We start from the raw sequence: 17,896 nt of genomic DNA, 5'->3' as shown, positions 1-17,896 counted from the left end.
TTGTTGCACCTTCGATAACGTGCTGTTACAATCTCGTTCATTGTAACGTTACAGTTAACCTCTTAGCAAAAATACAAGCAAGGGTGCCGCGAACTGTTTATAATTTCTGTAGGGTGCAGCAAGCCAAAAAACGTTGCAAAACACTGATCTAGGAAAATCCAAAAAAGGGTGCTGATTGGTAGGACAGGTTAAAATATATAAACCAAACAAACCCTGCGTCTGACTGTGATCTCTTGTTCACATTTTTCTTAAAGTTTTTCCTGAATCTCTCAATTTGTTCCGTCTTTTCCCGGTAGGACAAATAAACCTGCAAACAACATATTTTTAAGTTTACTCTTACCCACATCAAAAAATAAATTCACAGAAAAATATACAAGTCAAAACTCCATGTTTAGTGTTATCGCTAACTAGATATAGAAAATAATCATTGCTAGGCCTTAAAAAATGTTCAAAAAAAAAAATAAAATTTCTGTTGTTAAACACTTCTAGGAAACAAAAACTTCAATAAGCAGAAAAATTAAGAGGAACATATAATTGAAAAAACGTTTTACAGCTAAACTAAAACATTTTGCTTAAGAAGTATTTATGCTTGAAAACTTTAAAGCTTATTTCAAATCGTTCCAGTGTTACCAAAAAATGGTTGAAAAACCCTGCCATCCCTAAATACCAACTAGGCTGGGTCAAGTATTATTAAAATTTAATATTATTGCTTGACCCACCAAACCCAAACCAGCACCCTAACTCAATATGTACGCTGTGGTAGTGGTAGGATTCTAGGCCAGCGCCAAAAAAAGTCCTACATTTAAATTATAGGCATTTGAATTGGCAATATTGAACATCCTTTTTTGAATGCATGAATTTACTGTTGGACCAACCTTGTTCAAGCAAGCAGGTTTGTCTTCATTGAGCACAGTATGCATGATGTTGATGTACTCAACGGTTTGCTCGAGCAAAGATGCCATATCCTTCTTCATGTTGGCAGAGTAAGGTAAAAGAACTCGTAGTTGCTCCAACGAATTGTTGATTCTCTTTCTGGTAAAAATAATTTGTATTTTAAGCAGTTTTCTACTAAATTTCAACATTCAATAGATTGGTGGCCACTGTTTATCTAAGATTTTTTAGTATCAGATTAAAAATTAAAATTAAGAAAATGAACAGATAATTCAATTAAACCAGTATCTTTTAGAAAGTATATTTAATAACTTAAGAGAAATAGTATTAAAATTATTACCATTTCATGAATATCAGGTTCTGAACATTTAAAGCTTTGACAAATTCTGGCCATATTTGAATAGATTATGTGGTGTTCTGTTTTTTAAATTAAAAGTTTTTTTAAAATGTAGGACTAAAATCCATTGTAATGGAATCTACTGCCAAAGTGTTTTAGTAGAGTAAATCTAGTTTCAAAATATATATAACAGTTGAGGTTAGTATAAAGCGGAGGTTACAATTTATTTGCTTTGTTTAATTGCTTAATGATAAACTGTTTAAGTGTTTTTGGTGAACATAAAATTACACAAACAATGGCAAAATAGAACTGTGTAAAATTAGAAAACGTTTTTCTTGTTTTTGACTTTCATGCAATTAAACAGCAACTACCAACGTAGAGCGTGCCAATGTACAAAAGCACTGATCATTTGTTTAATTTACATTCTAAGCCTCATCAACAAAAAGCGTCCAGTTTAAAAACGCACTGAACTTTTATCAAATCATTACCTTCGCAATTTCTCCATGATCTTGTTGTTCCACGTGCAAATAATGAATCGAGTTTAAATCTCGCGCACACAACAATGCCTTCGCGCGCCCCGAGCATTCATGACGTAATAATTGATTGGACAATCAAGATGTTAAAGTCGATGTTAGATTTCTATGGAATTGTGCTCACGGGGAAGCTTTTTAAGTTTGGGGCACAGTTTTGAAAACTTTATTTGAAATACGTTCATACAAAAAACAGTTAAACAACACCATTGCTTTACAGTTATAAATAAATTTATATTGTTTCAGCTACTGGTACCGAGTAATAAGTTTTCGAAAAATCGAATGGCTTAATAAGTAACTTAATAACCTTAGATGTCTGATAATTAGGTTAAAGGCGATCCCTATAGGTGCGATACAAGGAAAGTATCGGTGCTAACCCGAAACCAAACTATAGAGGAAATATTAGTCGCATGTTGTTTCGTGTTTGCCAATATTTGTCAGTATTTTTATACATGTTAGGCCACGGTAGCAGACGGTATTGCGGGCGGCTGTGAGGTGATTAGTCAGTGTTTCTCAACCCACGGGTCGCGTCCCAAAACTGTCACAAAACGAAACTGTTGGTTGGGTGGCCGACTGCAGTTGTTTTATATGCTTGGATTTATTGAGACTGAAGCAATACGAAGCCATGGCCCATATTCGTTCAATTCTAACTTAATATTTATGCTACTGTTTTATGATTTGTTCGATTGCAAAAAGTTTGTTGAGGAGAACTGGATTCGCCCAAACTTTGCTTTTATATTTACGCCTAGCTTGGTATTTGGGTGGCCGCAAAAAAAGATTGAGAAACACTCTATTAAGTAAACCAACATGCATTTTCTACCTAATATGTTTTACTGAGAAAATAAAATGTATAGAGTGGTTTTAAATGTGTAATTAATTACTCCAGAATTAAAAACTGAATACAGTTTTTTTTTGTTTCTCTATACGTTCGAATTTTAGCTCTTATTTATTTGAAGTTAGTTATAAAAGAAAGTATAAATGACTAGAGGTAGCCTACGTTATAGATGACTAGAGGTAGTCTACGTTAACTAAATTATGAGCTAAGAGACAGCTTTTTATACAAACACAATTTAACTACCTACAAATTGTAGGCTATCCTAAAAGTTTGTAGTATATTTATGTTTTAAGAAAGCTGTTTAAAATACATTTTCAGAAGATGGCATGTTCAACCCATGGATAAATTCCATATGCGGTTACTCTGCTTTGATTGCTTTATTGTTATAGACTTCCTTCTATAGGAAACTGGTTCCTACCCGGCTAATGCTTATTACCTCCCTGCTAAATTGGAAGGCAGTTTTATTGAAGCAATTACCGTTTTATGAAAGCAGCAAGTAAATACGTCTAGTCATAAAACGCCTGGGGCCATATCTGTGGTATTAAGTTGATCAAAGTGTTGCTGGCATTGGTTGAAAGCACAGTAAGGAGTTAAAGCCTATTAGAGCTGTACATGTAGAACTTTTGTTTAACATTTGGTGCAAAATGGCAAAAAGTTAGAGAAAAGCTCTAAGCAAATGAGATTGAAATTATTTTTGTTACATTTCTATTTCCGTAGAATTATAGAAGCGATACTTCGGTACTTGAATAAGAGCTTTGACAAATGTGTACCTCGGATTATGGGTAAATCAAAAACCAAACATGTTGGTGCCGCCATTCTACACAAAAAGCCGGTTGTGAAAAGAAGGAAGACGAAGGTAAACTAAACATAGATGTGGAAAAGTTTAATGTCCTGAAAAAATTCTTTTTAAATCCGTATAAAAATGTCGCATTGCAGTGAAATACGTATATTAAAAGACAAGAAAGATTTTTATATTGTTTGGATAGCATTTTTATGTTAAATGACTTATTTTTTATATTTTTCAGAAATTTGTGTAAGTTAAAGGCTTCGATTGTTTATTTTTTGTTTATATTGAACTTTGTTTAAAATTGAGTGAACATAACAGACCTTTCATGTTTCCTTGTGAAAAGTAAGGCTTGCATAATCGTGTTTTGATTAAACTAAAGCCGTAAAAAAGTATTCTACAATAAACATTAATGTGCACCTTGTTTGATCAGGGAGAGACTATGCTACCGCTCGGGATATTGCTGGCATTTATTTGCTTTTATTGCGTCAATTACATCCGCTCGATTAACCACGAGGTGGCGCTAACGACACAACCAAAGTTTAAAACATTTGGGAGGAATTTTGACTTCAATAAAACGCAACATTCACCTGTAAGTTGTGTTAAGGTTCGGCATCACAGTGCCTAATTAATTTAGAAAGATATTATAATAAGTTTTATTTTAATATTTTGTGTCAAACACTTGTTTTTTTTTCTAATTTAAAAAACCAAAAACAGCCAGAACAGTTTTTTTAAAACAAAACGTTTGTAAATCGGGTTGTAAAACGATTTTAATTTTATAAATTTCTTCCTCTTTATTTAATTTAACGTTTTCTGTTATTTGCAGACTATTTCAGCCCACTCAGCAATAATCAAACTTGCCTTGAACAACGCAACGTTTGTTACAACACAATCATTCTTACCTAAGGTAAGAAATGTAAACAAAACGCAAACCTAAAAAGCATAATGCTTTTATTTTATTTGTACAGCTCCAGAGCAGCAGGATAAAACACAAGCCAAAGCGTCCTAAGGTTGCAAACCTCATAACTTCGATCGGTGACCCCATGACCCACAGGAAAGGGGGAAACCCCATTGGGGCTTGGATGAAGGTAGAGGGTCGTGGGTTCGAATCGCACATCGGCAGGAGTTTCGTTATATTTACATATCCTGGAATATTATTAATCCATCACTACGAAATCTATAATGTAGTTCTTTCTTGTTCCTATTTCGTCTAAAAACTAAATAGTAACTCGCGTTTTTCTGTAAACCACATTGAGTTGCCAAAGTTAAAAATTTGAATAACTAAACCAATTAAAAAAAAACCTTTTTAATTCTCGTTTCATTTCAGCCAAATTCAGACTTTCGAAAATTTATAGAAACATGCAACTGTTGTAAAAGAAAAACTAAACAAAATTTTTACCATAAAATGTAATAATCTTGTAAAGCTGGCTTGAACAGGTTTCTTCATAGAATACTTAATACCACCTTTCCTCGCAGGATCCAATGAGAGCTGAGAGCCCCGTCTACGTTTTCGAGAATTACGTCAAGAACAACGAGGTATACGCCTACAGTGACGTCACAAACACCACCATTATGCGCACATACATGCTCCCTTATTATTGGGGAGGCACTGGTCACGTGGTAATGGACGGGAATCTTTATTTCAACAAGTGAGTTTGGTTAAAGCTGTTTTATTGGCTTCTCTGTTCGGGTTTTCTTAATTTGCTTATTAGACCGTAGTAATGACGTCCGTAATTTCTGCCAAAAATATTCGGTATTGAAAAAAACACAAACTATCGCCACCCGGTGCTTCCCCCAAGGTACAACAGTCGCACCATTGTCAAGTTCAACTTTAAGTCGAGTGACGTCATAGCCGAGCGGGAAATCCGCCGCGCCGGGTTCGCCAACCAGAGTCCTTACCAGTGGGCGGGAAGCTCTGACCTTGACCTTGCAGTCGATCAAGGTCGTTTATTTGTCGTGTATGCGACCGAGGAAAACGACTGGAACATAACGATCGGGGAGATGGACCCCCTTACCCTACAGGTACGGATCTAGCGGGTTGGGTTAAAGGTCACAGGGTGCCTAATTAAAACAACGTTTATCAACCTAATTTATTTGTTCGAAGACTCAAGTATGGTCAAACCATTCAAAACAGGGCTTTACATTGACTTACACCGACAAGCAATTTCACCTACATTTTCTTTTATTAGATCACTTCAACTTGGAATACTTCTTACGTCAAATCCTGGTCGGGAAATACTTTCCTGTCACGTGGTGTGCTCTATTCACTCAAGCGTTACGACGCCTTTCACACCTCACTGCACTACGGATTCGCTCTAGCGACAAACACAGTCATCAGACCGAACCTGCCAATCACGATCGAGTAAGGAAAAGAGACAACCCTGACGCTTCGGATATTTTTAAGCAGTGTTTCTTAATCTTTTTCAATCGCGCGCCCTTTCGGTAATTACCATTTTCGCCCCTTTCACATATAAAGTATGAAAGGAAAGTCGGTTTCTATTTACCAATCAGTAGAATGACTGATTAATAAGGCAATTACAGATTTTTTGAATGAGTCTGATGTTTGCAAATTTATGGATAATTTAGACAAGGCGCAGTCCATTTTTGTGACGCAATAGTAAGTTTAACAACACGAACTATTTTGTATTGAAATCCTAGGACAACATAAAACTAGACCTAAAAGCACGAGCGAGTATAGGACTATTTTAATTTCTGCGAAAGTTCTATTTTTTACTGTTTTCTGCAGTACATTAAATTTTAAATTCAATTTTCACCCAGACACGAATTTCTCACGATGCTTGATTACAACGAAATGGAACAGCGGTTGTACGGCTGGGATAGAGGCTACCTTGTCACCTATGACGTCACTTTCACTTGAAACTGTGACGCGGAAATCACAGGCGTGAGAAACCTTATCGTAAACCATTCACGTGATTTTACAAAGCGTTGGTGAAAGGCTGAGAAAGTTTAAAAGTTTTTATATATGAGATTATACGAATGTCCAAAAGTATCGGAAGTGTATCGAAACTCGTCCGATACTAAGGTGGTATCGCTTTGAACCGATAACATATATTAAAAATATTTTAACTATGGGTTGCGATTTATAGGCGTTTTCTTATTTGAAATATTTTGTTCAAAAAATAGTTTATCTCAACTAAAGTCACTAACCTATTTAACGCTCAACTTAAGCTTAGAAACCTATTAAACATTAACTTTGATTGTTTTAATTTTAACAATTTTGATTTACCCAATCATGGTAATGACGTCATTTAGTCGAACGTTCAGAGTGAAATACAAATATTCCTGCAAGCATTTTTTTTAGCAATATGTTTTTTCTTCAATGCGAAATGTTGCAATATTTATTGTTGTATTGTTTAATCGATCAATAATAAAAAGCAGAAAGCGTTACAAGATTAGAAACTTGGTTATGTTTAAATGCAGGGAAGATACAAGTTTGATCAGAAAAGCCCGTTTTTCTTCTTGAGATCGGTTCGCGTCCATTCGGATTTTCTCGCGAAGTCTTCGCGCGTCATTCGGAAAACCGAAAGAAAATCTTGCTCAGATAAATATTTCTGCAAATTAAAAGTTGTTGTGTCTAAAACATAACAATTTTTCACGAGTTTATAAAAGTTCAACATGATCATTAGCATGTGTACAATGGTCACATGGAAATTAATGTGAAATAAAGTTTTTACATCGAGTTTACCCTTTAAGCACTTGTCATTTTAAAAAACAATTATCAAAAAAAACTTCATAATTCACGAACTGATTTCATTGTCATAAAAAGTGATATTTCTTTCAGATTCATTCACATGAAACGATGAGATTTTTTACATGATCATTCAATTAATCATTTACTTAAACTCATGTGATTTACAGTTGTATTTTCACATGATCATCCACTTGAATAATGATGTGGTTCACAGCGACAGCTTCACATAATCGTTCACATGAAAAGTTGTACTTCACATGAAAAGATGTACTTCACATAATCGTTCACATGAACAGTTGTACCTCACATGAAAAGATGTATTTCACATGATCGTTCACATGAACAGTTGTACTTTACATGATCGTTCACATGAAAAGATGTACTTCACATAATCGTTCACATGAACAGTTGTACTTCGCATGATCGTTCACATGAACAGATGTACTTTACATGATCGTTCACATGAAAAGTTGTACTTCGCATGATCGTGATTCGTGACTTACCTCCTTCTTTTCTGGGTTCACACCTTGGGGACACCCCCCTCTTAGCTCGTCATACGTAAATGTGGGGAGGGCATATCTGTTCACCAACAATCGTTTTACGTCATCCGACGTCAGACGGGTCTCCTTCGTGTCAATCTGGGGGTGCAGAAATATATTTATAAGCAGCACATGTGTTTATGGAGTTTAAGAAGACAAATGTGGGCTACATTTAATAGAATGAACCCCCAAATTCTAGCGGGATTTTTTAAATCGACGTTTGACACACATTTTGCCAACTTTAGAAACTGCCTTTTCCCATTGAAACTAAATAAATTCTAAAATATTGTGTATTCTGTGGCGCATGTAACTTGTGCAAAAAAAAACTGTTGTAGTATAACTATTAGGAATCCTAATGCGATAAAGAAAACGGTTTGTTTTTTTACCTAAAACAGTTTTTAAAACCGGTATTTTCACACAGATTGTATTTGACTTGCCAAACTTACGTTTTTCGCTTGATCCCACGTCGTAAAGTAGCGTGTGAATATCGAGGGTTCGTGCCCCTGTTTGACCACCAAGATGGGGGTCTTCATGTCCCCCCTGCCCCCCCGGCACCGCCCCAGGTGTCCCAGGCCCATCTGGAAGCACTGGGTGGCCGCCCTGGAACCGACCTTGGAACCAAGCCAAATATAGATCTGTGAACAATAAACATTAAAATATGTTGTTTCAGAAACGATTTGGTCGAGTAAGAGAACTTTATGGCAGATTCTGATTTTTGATAATAAGAAGTTCTTTGTAAGTTGTTTAATTTTTCTGCTTTAAAACTGCTTCAAGTATTAATATATCTTTATAAATCACATCAACCACAAAAGTAACCTTCTTGGTTATCTGATGCATGATCGCCAATTAAACTACAAGAAAACACTGTATTTTAATAAAAAGTCAACCAAGGCAAAAAAAAACGGCTCGGGTAGTTATGGAAACAGCTCAAATATCAAGTTGCACAACGCATTGTTGAAACAAACACGAAACAAAGTTGGTAAGGTTAAAAATGGCTCTAGCTTGTATGTTTTTACCTCATCAAACACATCGACGAGGATGACATCGTTGGAGGTCAAATCTTTCTGTTCAAGGTCGTATATTTCGCTGAACACCGGCTCCCCCTGGCGGTCGATTCCGCACTGGTAAGTTCGAACAAAACGCGTCACTTCCGGTTCCTGTGAATTAAACCGGAAGTAGAAAAATGAAAGAAGTTGTTCTTGACAAAAGAAATCGGTTGAACGCATAAAGCCGGGGTAAAGGCCAAGGACATATAAACTTGATTATCATATCTTATAAATAGTAGAAATTCAACAAAAACTTTAGTAAGCTGAATGAATCAGTATAAAATTTCATCGAAAAAAATATATTTTATTCGCCAAAATTTTAATTGTTCTTTTCTTTGTTAGTGCAAAGGGCCGGTAGGATTAAGCCTAAGTGTGGTGACTACCACTACTACTAGAGTTTACAATAATATTTAGGTCATTTGTTTTTTGTTGAGAAAAGTCAGTTAGGTCAAGATATAGTTATTTTTCCTGTAAAACTTAAAAAAAAACATGCGTGAAAAACGGAATACACAATAGTTTTTACGACACAAGTCTCTTTCAACTCGCCTTTGGAACAACGATGTCAAGATACGGTTTCCTACCACCGAGGGCAGCAAAGAGTCGGGTGTGTTCCCTACTTTCTTCCATTGCTACAAGGTTTCTGGCAAAAAAAGTAAAAAAATTGAAAATTAAAAATAATTCCATTGCCAAGAGGTTTCTGAAAATAATTTAAGAAAGTTAAAAATAACACACAATACCGTTGCTACAAGGTTTTTGGTTTTTGAGGAATAACACAAAAAAGTTAAAAATTTAGAAATATTTTCATTGTAGCAAGGTTTATGGAAAATAATGAGGAAATTACATATTGATTCCTCCATCGCTAGAAAGGATTTTTAGTTTTAAGTTTAGTGATTTAATCACCAACTTCTAGTCCTCTGCTGTATAGTTACACAAGTAAGTAATATTTTAAGACTATTCCGGTCCTTCTAAAATTAAAAAATAACAATGGTTACGAGATAAAATATTCTCAGAAATCAAACCAAAGTTTAACAGATTGAGGATTACGGGAGTTACCCTTAAGTGTTGCCCGCGAAATTATATAAACAATATTATAATAAGCGATGGCGAGTCTTTATATCTAGGCGCCGAATCATAAAGCCCACACTAGAACTGACGATAAAAACGCACGAGAAAAATAAGAAAAAGGCAAACATAATGCTTCGATAAATCCGGGTCGGTGTAGTGTCGCTACAGTAAATTAAAGAAATAGTATCGTGGCTTCGGATGCTAGCAATCTGTACACACCCTGATAACACAATACGCTTCGTTAAAGAACAATAAGTTACTTTTCCCGCTTAAGGTTGTCGGCCATCAGATGCGCCATATCCCTCTGGTCGCCAATGCATCCCTTCCCGAACCAAATGTACACAGAACGTGGGGTCGTGCATATGAACGGGTAGTTGCAATTCAATGAAGAAGCACTAAGTAACATGCAACCTTTATGTGATTAAGTTAAATAAAACTAAACAGTAAGGTCTAACTTTTTTTACCACATACGATAAAAGCAATTTGAAAACTTGTCATCAACAAAAACATTATTTTTTTTCTTGTAGTACTTTGAATGGGTTGAGCAAGCCAATATATTCGCATTATTTAGACTAGAGTGGTCCCAAAATATATTTCCACCCGAAGTAATTTGTTTAATATAGCTGGCCAATGTTGCGAGGGTGGCTCCAGGATTTTAGTTAGAAGGGGTCTAAAAAAATCTCTATATGACGTCACAATTACGTGATAATTCAAGTAGAAAGAAGTCTGACGAACTGGTTTGTAACTGAAGTTACAGTATGGCTTACAGTTATTCCAACCTTTATAAAGTTAGCTGGACCTGGTTTATAACAACACGATAAAGTTGGTGAATGTATTTTACCTGCACGGGACTTGTATGGCCTTGGTGTTGAACTCATTGTTGCCTTTCACGATGTAAAGTGTCACCCCTGGAACCTTGTTGCGGTTTGGGGGAAGCACCTTGGAAGGGTTGGTAGACAGGGGGTCGGTCCCCTGCCAAACACAATCGGGGGTTATGACAAGACAATGGACTTTGTTGCATTGTAAGTGCTAAAACTGGCCACAATTAAGTCTGCTTTTCGGCGGTTTTTACACTCATTTATTTTTAATAAACTTTTAACGACTGAGCAATAGAAATTGGTCTAAACTCTAAATACTGTGTGACATTGCCCGGTAATTGTTCGGTTGAGAAAGATATTATGTTTGTCAGTGCGAGAAGTATAAAACAAACAGGTGAAATACAAAAGGGAAAATTTAAGTTAGAATTAAAAATTATAAAAGAATACTAATAACTGTAAAAATCCAAATTTGCAACACAAATACACGATTATTATGCATCTGTACAGTTCATTGGCTGCACTACGACGCACATGGAAAGAAATATAAAAAAACTTTAAAAATCTGTGATAACCGCCGCACGAATCTACAAACCAACAAAAAAGTCACAACATTTGCGCTGGGCACGTCAAAATGTAATGTATTTAAGTGAATTTAAAACCAACATCCCACCTTCATGATGATAAATTTTCCTTTAAAGAAAGCCACAAAGTGAGTCGGTTCTTTCCCCACCTCCACTCGACACTCGGTGGCGCCCTCGAGTCGTACTGTCGGTATGTGCCCTGATGGTCCGGATCTAAATTCGGGGGAACCTGGGCTCGGGTTGGGGTAATTCCCGCTTGGGGAAGGGGAATCCCTACGACCCTAAAAATTTGAACTAAACATTGAAGTAGTAATAATTTGTTGTTGAAAAGCCTGATGCTAACCTAAAACATTTGGAGGATGCGTATTTATGGCGAGGTGGTATGCATGACTTTATTTGAAGCAAGAAAAATGACGTCAAACACGTTTAAACAATATTTGAAGCGCAATATATTTGTCAGCAAAATGTCTTAAGCTTCACCGAGTCAGCCGACATTTTAAAGTCTTTTGGAATGGAAAGTTTCACAGTAAAACTGAAGTCAGATTTTTTAAAACTGTAAATGTTTCACTGTTTTTCATATAAACGTCTTGTAAAATTCTGAATCTTTACGTTTATTTTATGACCTTTAACAATTGTGTGAACATTTTTGTATTTCTATAGCAAAGTTTGATTAACGTGCCTAACGCACAAAAATGGGAACTGTAAATGTTACTTACAATTTACACACGTATTAGATTGTGGATTACCAGTCGTTAAAAAAAAAGTTATTTGTTCGCTATTAAAACTAGACTTATATAAGTACTCATCGCATGTATTATACCCCCCACATAATTGCCCCCCAACCCCTGTTACCTCCCAGTAGTAAATAATCTTCCCCTCCCTTCCATCGTCATCATAGGTGAAGCGAACAATGTAACATTCCAAGCTGTAGAACCTTCCGTGGTGCTTCTCGCTGACCGGAATAAGGTGGCGGTTCGTCATCAGAAAAACCTGTGAAAATAATAAAAACTTTCTTTCTTTCTTTCAAAAACTGCCGCTGTTCTGTATAAGAAATGGTTTACAATATTATTTTTTTCGTTTTTTTTTGTTTTTTGTGACACCATGTCAATTTTGAGAAAAAACTTTCAAGTTTTAGACCAAGGTTGACCAAACTGCAAACCAAATTCAGCCCTCAGAGTCAATTCTACCCATCAAATAAAATTTTGATTAAATTTAATTAAACGACAATTTATTAAGGATCACTACTATTTTTGTTTCATTGTTGTTTATATTATGTTCGCCTAATGACAAGTTCGACACAAAATGTTACATCCTGGTTTAGACATTATTACATTTCCAACATTCTTACTTCCAGCTTCCCTTCCCCATTCCCAGGCATTGGAGGCTTTTCCAACTTTTGTGGATAAAGCGAATAACGTCGATCGAAAAGTTTGTCTGCAACGCAAAAAAAAATACTGAAAATATTAAGAAAAGTATAGACTAAAATATAATTTATTTCATTTATCTATGAGTCCTTCAGGCTCGCTTATTTTGTAACGTATCATCTGCAACAAAAACAAACAACGCACAACACTTTTTTTGCTATTTTTCCGAAGGTTTTTCTATGAATTTATTTTTAATTTAAAAATGTCTATTAATTATATTTAATTATTTTTAGTTAGAAGCAAAAACATATTTTTTTGTTTCTTAGAAGTTCCTCCCTAGAACATTTTATTTTTAAAACATTTAATTTTACCTTTTTCCCAATCATTGAACAAATCAGTGAAGTCTTCAGTTTCTGAACCATCATCTATTATTTGCACTTGGGTTGATGCGGGACTGTTAGCTTGCTGCATGTAGTCCTGCATCAATCGAAGTGAGAATCAACAAACAGTGTTTCTCAACCTTTTTGCGGAGATCATTTTATAAGCTTAGCGTGAGAAAAATACAAGACAATTGCTTAAACTTTTGAATTTGATAAATATGAGCCATGTCTTCGTGTTGTTTCTGCAATTTCCTCTAATTTATGCGCAATCTTGCTCAGAACTAATCTCAACCAAATCTAAGCATATAATCTACTACAGTCGGTGAGCCAACCCAATTAATCCGGCGACCCATGGGTTGCGGAACAGAGTACTTGTCCAACCTCTACTTACACTGACAACATTCCAAACAACACTTTTAACGCTTTGTTCAGATTCAAATCCTTTCCAGACAAATATCTTCTGATGGGAGTGAACATCGAAGAGGTAAACTTCCTAGAGTGAGCAAGAAATGCTATTATTTTAAATAATTTCAAGTGTTAATAATTTTAATGTCTTACATTTAAAAATTACATGTTTTTCTCCTTTTAAATGTTTAAAGCCATAACTAATTATAATATATTCGGTATGCAAAAGCTAACATATAACTGATAATACAAGTTATTTCCAAATAAGTCGATAGATGGAAATAAATCGCGTGTAGCAATTTTATCGAATTTGTCGATATTTTTTGCCAATGATTACAAGATACTGCTGAGTATGTTGATTCAAACGTTACGTTTTTGTTTAAGTATTTTTCATCTCTAAACATTTCCGGATTACAAATATTTATTGGATTTATTTACTCACATCTTTCAAAAGGCTTCTTTTGTTCAAAATCGGGGGAAACTTTTCTTCGTTCAGTTCAACAACTTTTCCATTTTCCCCTTTTAGGCTGAAAATAAAAAAAGTTATAAAAAATATTAATTAATTAAACCAAAATTACTTTTTCTCTAAATACTTTTTGCAAAATTATATTTTAATGGTTTTGCTTGCTTATGTACACTCGTGTATGTTTTTGTTTAGTTTCTTAAAGTCGCCGTCGTTCAACCAACAAAAATGCATAAAAGAATATTTACGTGAAAGGCAAGTTAATCACGCTAATTACTTCAAATAGAAGCAAATTTTCCCTGGATTTTTATTGCACAATATAAGCCAGTCATTTTAAGTTCAGAGAACTGTATTTCTTCCAAAACGGCTTCACCGGTCACTTTAACGGAAACTTACACAAATACGTTGAAGGTGAGTGATGTTTCATCGCCAATCTTCGTTGTTTCCACTTGACATAAATCCTCTTCAATGGTTTCTGGGGTTGGACCTAAAAGTGACTGAAGGACACATTTAGAGGGAAGTTAAACAACTGGAAAAACATACGTTGTCAAACAGCAATCTGCTTTATAAGTAGGCCATATTTCGAAGTATTAAAACAATCTAATTTACATTTTTTTTAATTTATAGTGGGTAAAAATTAATTATATAGTGCACCATTACGCAAATATATACAAAACTACAGGGACAACTCCATTTTTTTACTCTTGTATTTTTCTGAAAACTTTTTTGTACAAATAGATTAAAACATTTTAGGTTGCGCTAATTACGAAAATATAGTACAAGTTAAACCTAGTAAGTGTGCACCTCTAATATTTCCTTATCCTTTTCATTGCCTGATATCTGAAGTGTGTGGATTTGAGCCAAACCCTCGCGCTCAGATTCCTTGATGTGCTCAGCGATAGAAAGAGCCTAAAAATGTAAGAGTTAAAGCTATTTGAAGTTTTTTTTAAATAAATAATTTAGAAGAGACCTAAAAAAAAATTACTAAGGATATCAAAGTCCATACAGAAGTAGGTAGCATTTTGAACGTTTCAAATAAGTTTTCGTTCATCAAAAATGTATAGTTTTAAAATTCATTCGAAGTCTAACTACAATCCCAAACCATTATGCTACAAAACATTATTATAAAAACAAAAATAAATAAAATTGTAGTTAAGACAAAAAAAAAGTACATAAATAAAAAAGTACCGGTACAGTCTAAGTTCATTTCAGGGAAATTATTCCCAAACTGCGTCTAATTACCTCCAAACATTAATTTCCATATTTTGTTGCTAAGTTTTACAATATAAATAAAATTGTTAGTTTTGAGCGAAAAAGAGTGTTATAAGCTTGTATTTTTAACCTAGAAAGGGGTCGTTTAAATTAAACATCTTCTTATCAGGGATAAAAATACTAAATCGTCTAGGAATCACGAGTATAAAGCCACAAAAAACAATTAAAAATAGTTTTTACAGAAACCAGGATAAAACAACCTTATTTGCATTTTGTACAGTGCTTTTGGAGCCCTTCCAAATAGCGATGATGTTTCCAATATCAATCAACATAACTGCGCAGTTGTTGAAGCTCGACCACTCAAACGCAACTTCCCGCGCTTTTGCTGGCAGCTGATTGGTCACCACCAACAATCGCTTTACGTCAAAATGCGGAAGACTCTCAAACACGTGATCAGTTGCGGGAACTCCCCCTTCAAGGTACCTAAATTGGAAGATTTAACTAGAATAACTGAATTTATGGCTTTATAAACTTGAAATCAGAAGTTAATGATATTTAGGCATCAATCAAATTTATTTATTTTTTAAGGAGACAATAGTTTGTCCTTTAGTTAAGGGATATATGATTATCCTATATATTTTAAATGTTTATGCTATTGCTCCAACCGGCAAACTGTTTTTTTAATTTAGGTACCTAGTTTGATTTCTCATAAAATAGTTTAGTTTTTACCATTTGCACAAGGGCATATTTGTGGCAAGGATATAATCTTGGACTATGGTACCAAGATAATATGCAGCTTTGTGTTTTACCACAAGACCCAAGTGTATTCCATACCTTTAGGCCACCAAAATTATGCAACATGTACACCAGAACATTTTAACACAGCGATATTTCAGGCCAAATAACATCACAGAGGTTTCAGGCAACCATGTAACGCCACAAACCTATTGCGAAAAAGGGACTGGAATGCAATTGGGCCACTAGGCATGTCAATAATTTACTGTTCAAGTCAAACTCACACAAGTCCATGTTTGAAGTACTTTAAAAACTCATCACCCTCACAACCTTGTATCTCCCTGTACTGTGTGCATGGGGTTGAGTGGTAGTTGTAGAACTGAACGCAGAACATACAAGCTGCATCTGGAAACAAGATCTTTGTGTTAGTTGATAATGTAATGTTGGGGCCTGAATCTGTAGACTGATTTATAAAAACATGATAAAGAAAAGAACAGGTTTTTGGATAAAATAGTTTTTTTGATGTGTAAAAAGGATTGTCATTATCTGCAAAACAAAGATCATAATTAAAATTAGGATTTGGCTTTATATATATTTAATATTAGAGCTAAAAGTTCTACTTTACACAGTATTTTTTTATAAGAAATTAAGTTAATTGGTTTAAAACTAACTAGGTTTGCTGTCCCTAAAGTTTTCTTTACAAATTGAAAATATTTATATGCAATTTGGCAGTATACACAAGAGAAAGTGGGTCAATATATTGTTGTGACTGTTAAAACTTCTTTCTTTTTTAAGTAAATTAGAAATAAACTTTAAATGAAGTAAATTCTCATAAACATTTGATATTTTAACTGTAAATATAAATAGCAACAATTGTCTTTATCAGAACTGTGTGTAAATATGTAACTTACTTGTAATCTGAATGCTAGCTTTGCTTCCAAGCCAATAATGCAGAGAGATTGTCAGTTTCTTTCCAATGTTGTAAGTCTAAATTAAAAGTACAGTTTCTAAGGTTTAAGCTATAAGTAAATCAAAAATGACTGCTGAAAGTGTAAAACTGGCAGAAAGTAGTTTAAATTTCTAAATATTTGGATTACATCCAATCGATTTTACTCCTTAAGGCTTAAAAACTTTGCTTAGCTTAACAAAAAATTATAATATTTTATTAAAATGGTTTGGGACGATTAACACATTTAAATTAATTATATTAAGTTGTAAAATAATGATTTTTGTACAACTTCACTTTTATAAAATTTGGTTTTCTTGTTAGCCCAGTCAGAACTTTACATTTTAACAAAGAAAATAAGGCGCTGGTCCAGAATACTACCACAGTTATGAAATCAACGCACAAAATTGAGTTAGGTTGCTGGTTAGCGTTTGGGTGTGGGTGGGTCAAGTATTATTATATTCTTTATTTAATAATAATACTTGACCCACCTTAACCCAAACCAGCGCCCTAACCCAAATAATGTGAGTTGAGGTAGGATTCTAGACCAGCGCCGAAAATAATTCCAAGTGTTAATTATTTTTTGAGTTTCAAATTTACCCGAAGCAAAATGTAAGCTTCTTCTTCGTAGAATGTTCCGAAGCATATTTGCGGTAAACGTACAAGTTTTTCTTTCTATACAACACCAAAAACAACTTTTATTCCTTCAATTATATGATTATATTTGAACACAGCAAAGGTATTAACTTAATATTCAGTAAAATTCAAAACCATCTTTTAATTTTAAAGCGACGTTTCAGCTTTTTCAAATTAAAAGCGTCATCTCATGGGACAATAGAATTTTTTTACACATCAAGGTTTTCAACATGATAAATTTATCTCAATTTTACATTTCTACGGTTTTATATGGTATTTTAACGCGGACAGTGCAATTTTAGTTGGTGAAATTAATTCCCAAACTTTTACGTCTAGTTTAGCGGTAAGTTATTCTGGCCCGCAAAATATTTCAAATTAACGTCAATGCTTGTCTGCAAATATAAAATGATCTTAACAAAAAATACGAAAAAGTTTGGTGCTCTGATGTAACTTAGTATTGTTTACCGACTTACCCCTAAACGCCACAATTACCTGTACTCTCCAAATCTCCAAACCGTTTTTTGTTCCTGAACTTTCAATTTCTTTGTCGATAAAATTTTCAGTTTGTTCCGCCATATTTTTTGCCTCTACTATAAAAAATAATGTCTTATATGAAA

General features: G+C 34.4%; 2 protein-coding genes across 2 annotated transcripts; one reads left to right on the top strand and one right to left on the bottom strand.

Moving 5' to 3' along the window:
* Window positions 1-3,368: 3,368 nt before the first annotated feature.
* On the top strand, window positions 3,369-6,548 carry LOC146134685 (noelin-like). The gene is made up of 8 exons (XM_083397484.1): window positions 3,369-3,449; window positions 3,811-3,969; window positions 4,204-4,284; window positions 4,346-4,465; window positions 4,854-5,026; window positions 5,177-5,399; window positions 5,567-5,739; window positions 6,156-6,548. Exons 1-8 carry the CDS (start codon window positions 3,372-3,374, stop codon window positions 6,253-6,255), a joined length of 1,107 nt encoding a protein of 368 aa, XP_083253610.1. The 5' UTR covers window positions 3,369-3,371; the 3' UTR covers window positions 6,256-6,548.
* Window positions 6,549-6,835: 287 nt separating this feature from the next.
* On the bottom strand, window positions 6,836-17,855 carry LOC146134684 (villin-1-like). The gene is made up of 20 exons (XM_083397881.1): window positions 17,772-17,855; window positions 17,244-17,318; window positions 16,609-16,684; window positions 15,982-16,102; window positions 15,223-15,445; window positions 14,555-14,659; window positions 14,147-14,247; window positions 13,730-13,814; window positions 13,274-13,375; window positions 12,874-12,979; window positions 12,487-12,572; window positions 11,991-12,128; window positions 11,228-11,419; window positions 10,581-10,711; window positions 10,000-10,134; window positions 9,221-9,314; window positions 8,645-8,785; window positions 8,075-8,263; window positions 7,593-7,727; window positions 6,836-6,949 (listed from the first exon to the last, which is right to left on the bottom strand). The coding sequence occupies exons 1-20, from the start codon at window positions 17,853-17,855 to the stop codon at window positions 6,836-6,838; spliced, it is 2,433 nt and encodes an 810-aa protein (XP_083254007.1).
* Window positions 17,856-17,896: the final 41 nt, after the last annotated feature.

The sequence above is a fragment of the Ascidiella aspersa genome, chromosome 9, assembly GCF_963924565.1.
Source record: "Ascidiella aspersa chromosome 9, kaAscAspe10.2, whole genome shotgun sequence".
Classification (NCBI taxonomy): domain Eukaryota; kingdom Metazoa; phylum Chordata; class Ascidiacea; order Phlebobranchia; family Ascidiidae; genus Ascidiella; species Ascidiella aspersa.
This window is presented reverse-complemented; position numbering and strand designations above follow the sequence as displayed.

What these genes read in the sequence shown, in the direction of transcription:
- LOC146134684 (XM_083397881.1), bottom strand. Translation starts at nt 17,855, where the DNA reads ATGGCGGAACAAACTGAAAATTTTATCGACAAAGAAATTGAAAGTTCA. An exon ending in CTCACCTTCAACGTATTTGT is followed by an intron (nt 13,815 to 14,146) that starts GTAAGTTTCCGT and finishes TTTTATTTTCAG; the next exon opens with CCTAAAAGGGGAAAATGGAA. An exon ending in CGTGGGATCAAGCGAAAAAC is followed by an intron (nt 7,728 to 8,074) that starts GTAAGTTTGGCA and finishes CTGCACCCCCAG; the next exon opens with ATTGACACGAAGGAGACCCG.
- LOC146134685 (XM_083397484.1), top strand. Translation starts at nt 3,372, where the DNA reads ATGGGTAAATCAAAAACCAAACATGTTGGTGCCGCCATTCTACACAAA. An exon ending in CACAATCATTCTTACCTAAG is followed by an intron (nt 4,285 to 4,345) that starts GTAAGAAATGTA and finishes TTATTTGTACAG; the next exon opens with CTCCAGAGCAGCAGGATAAA. An exon ending in AACCTGCCAATCACGATCGA is followed by an intron (nt 5,740 to 6,155) that starts GTAAGGAAAAGA and finishes ATTTTCACCCAG; the next exon opens with ACACGAATTTCTCACGATGC.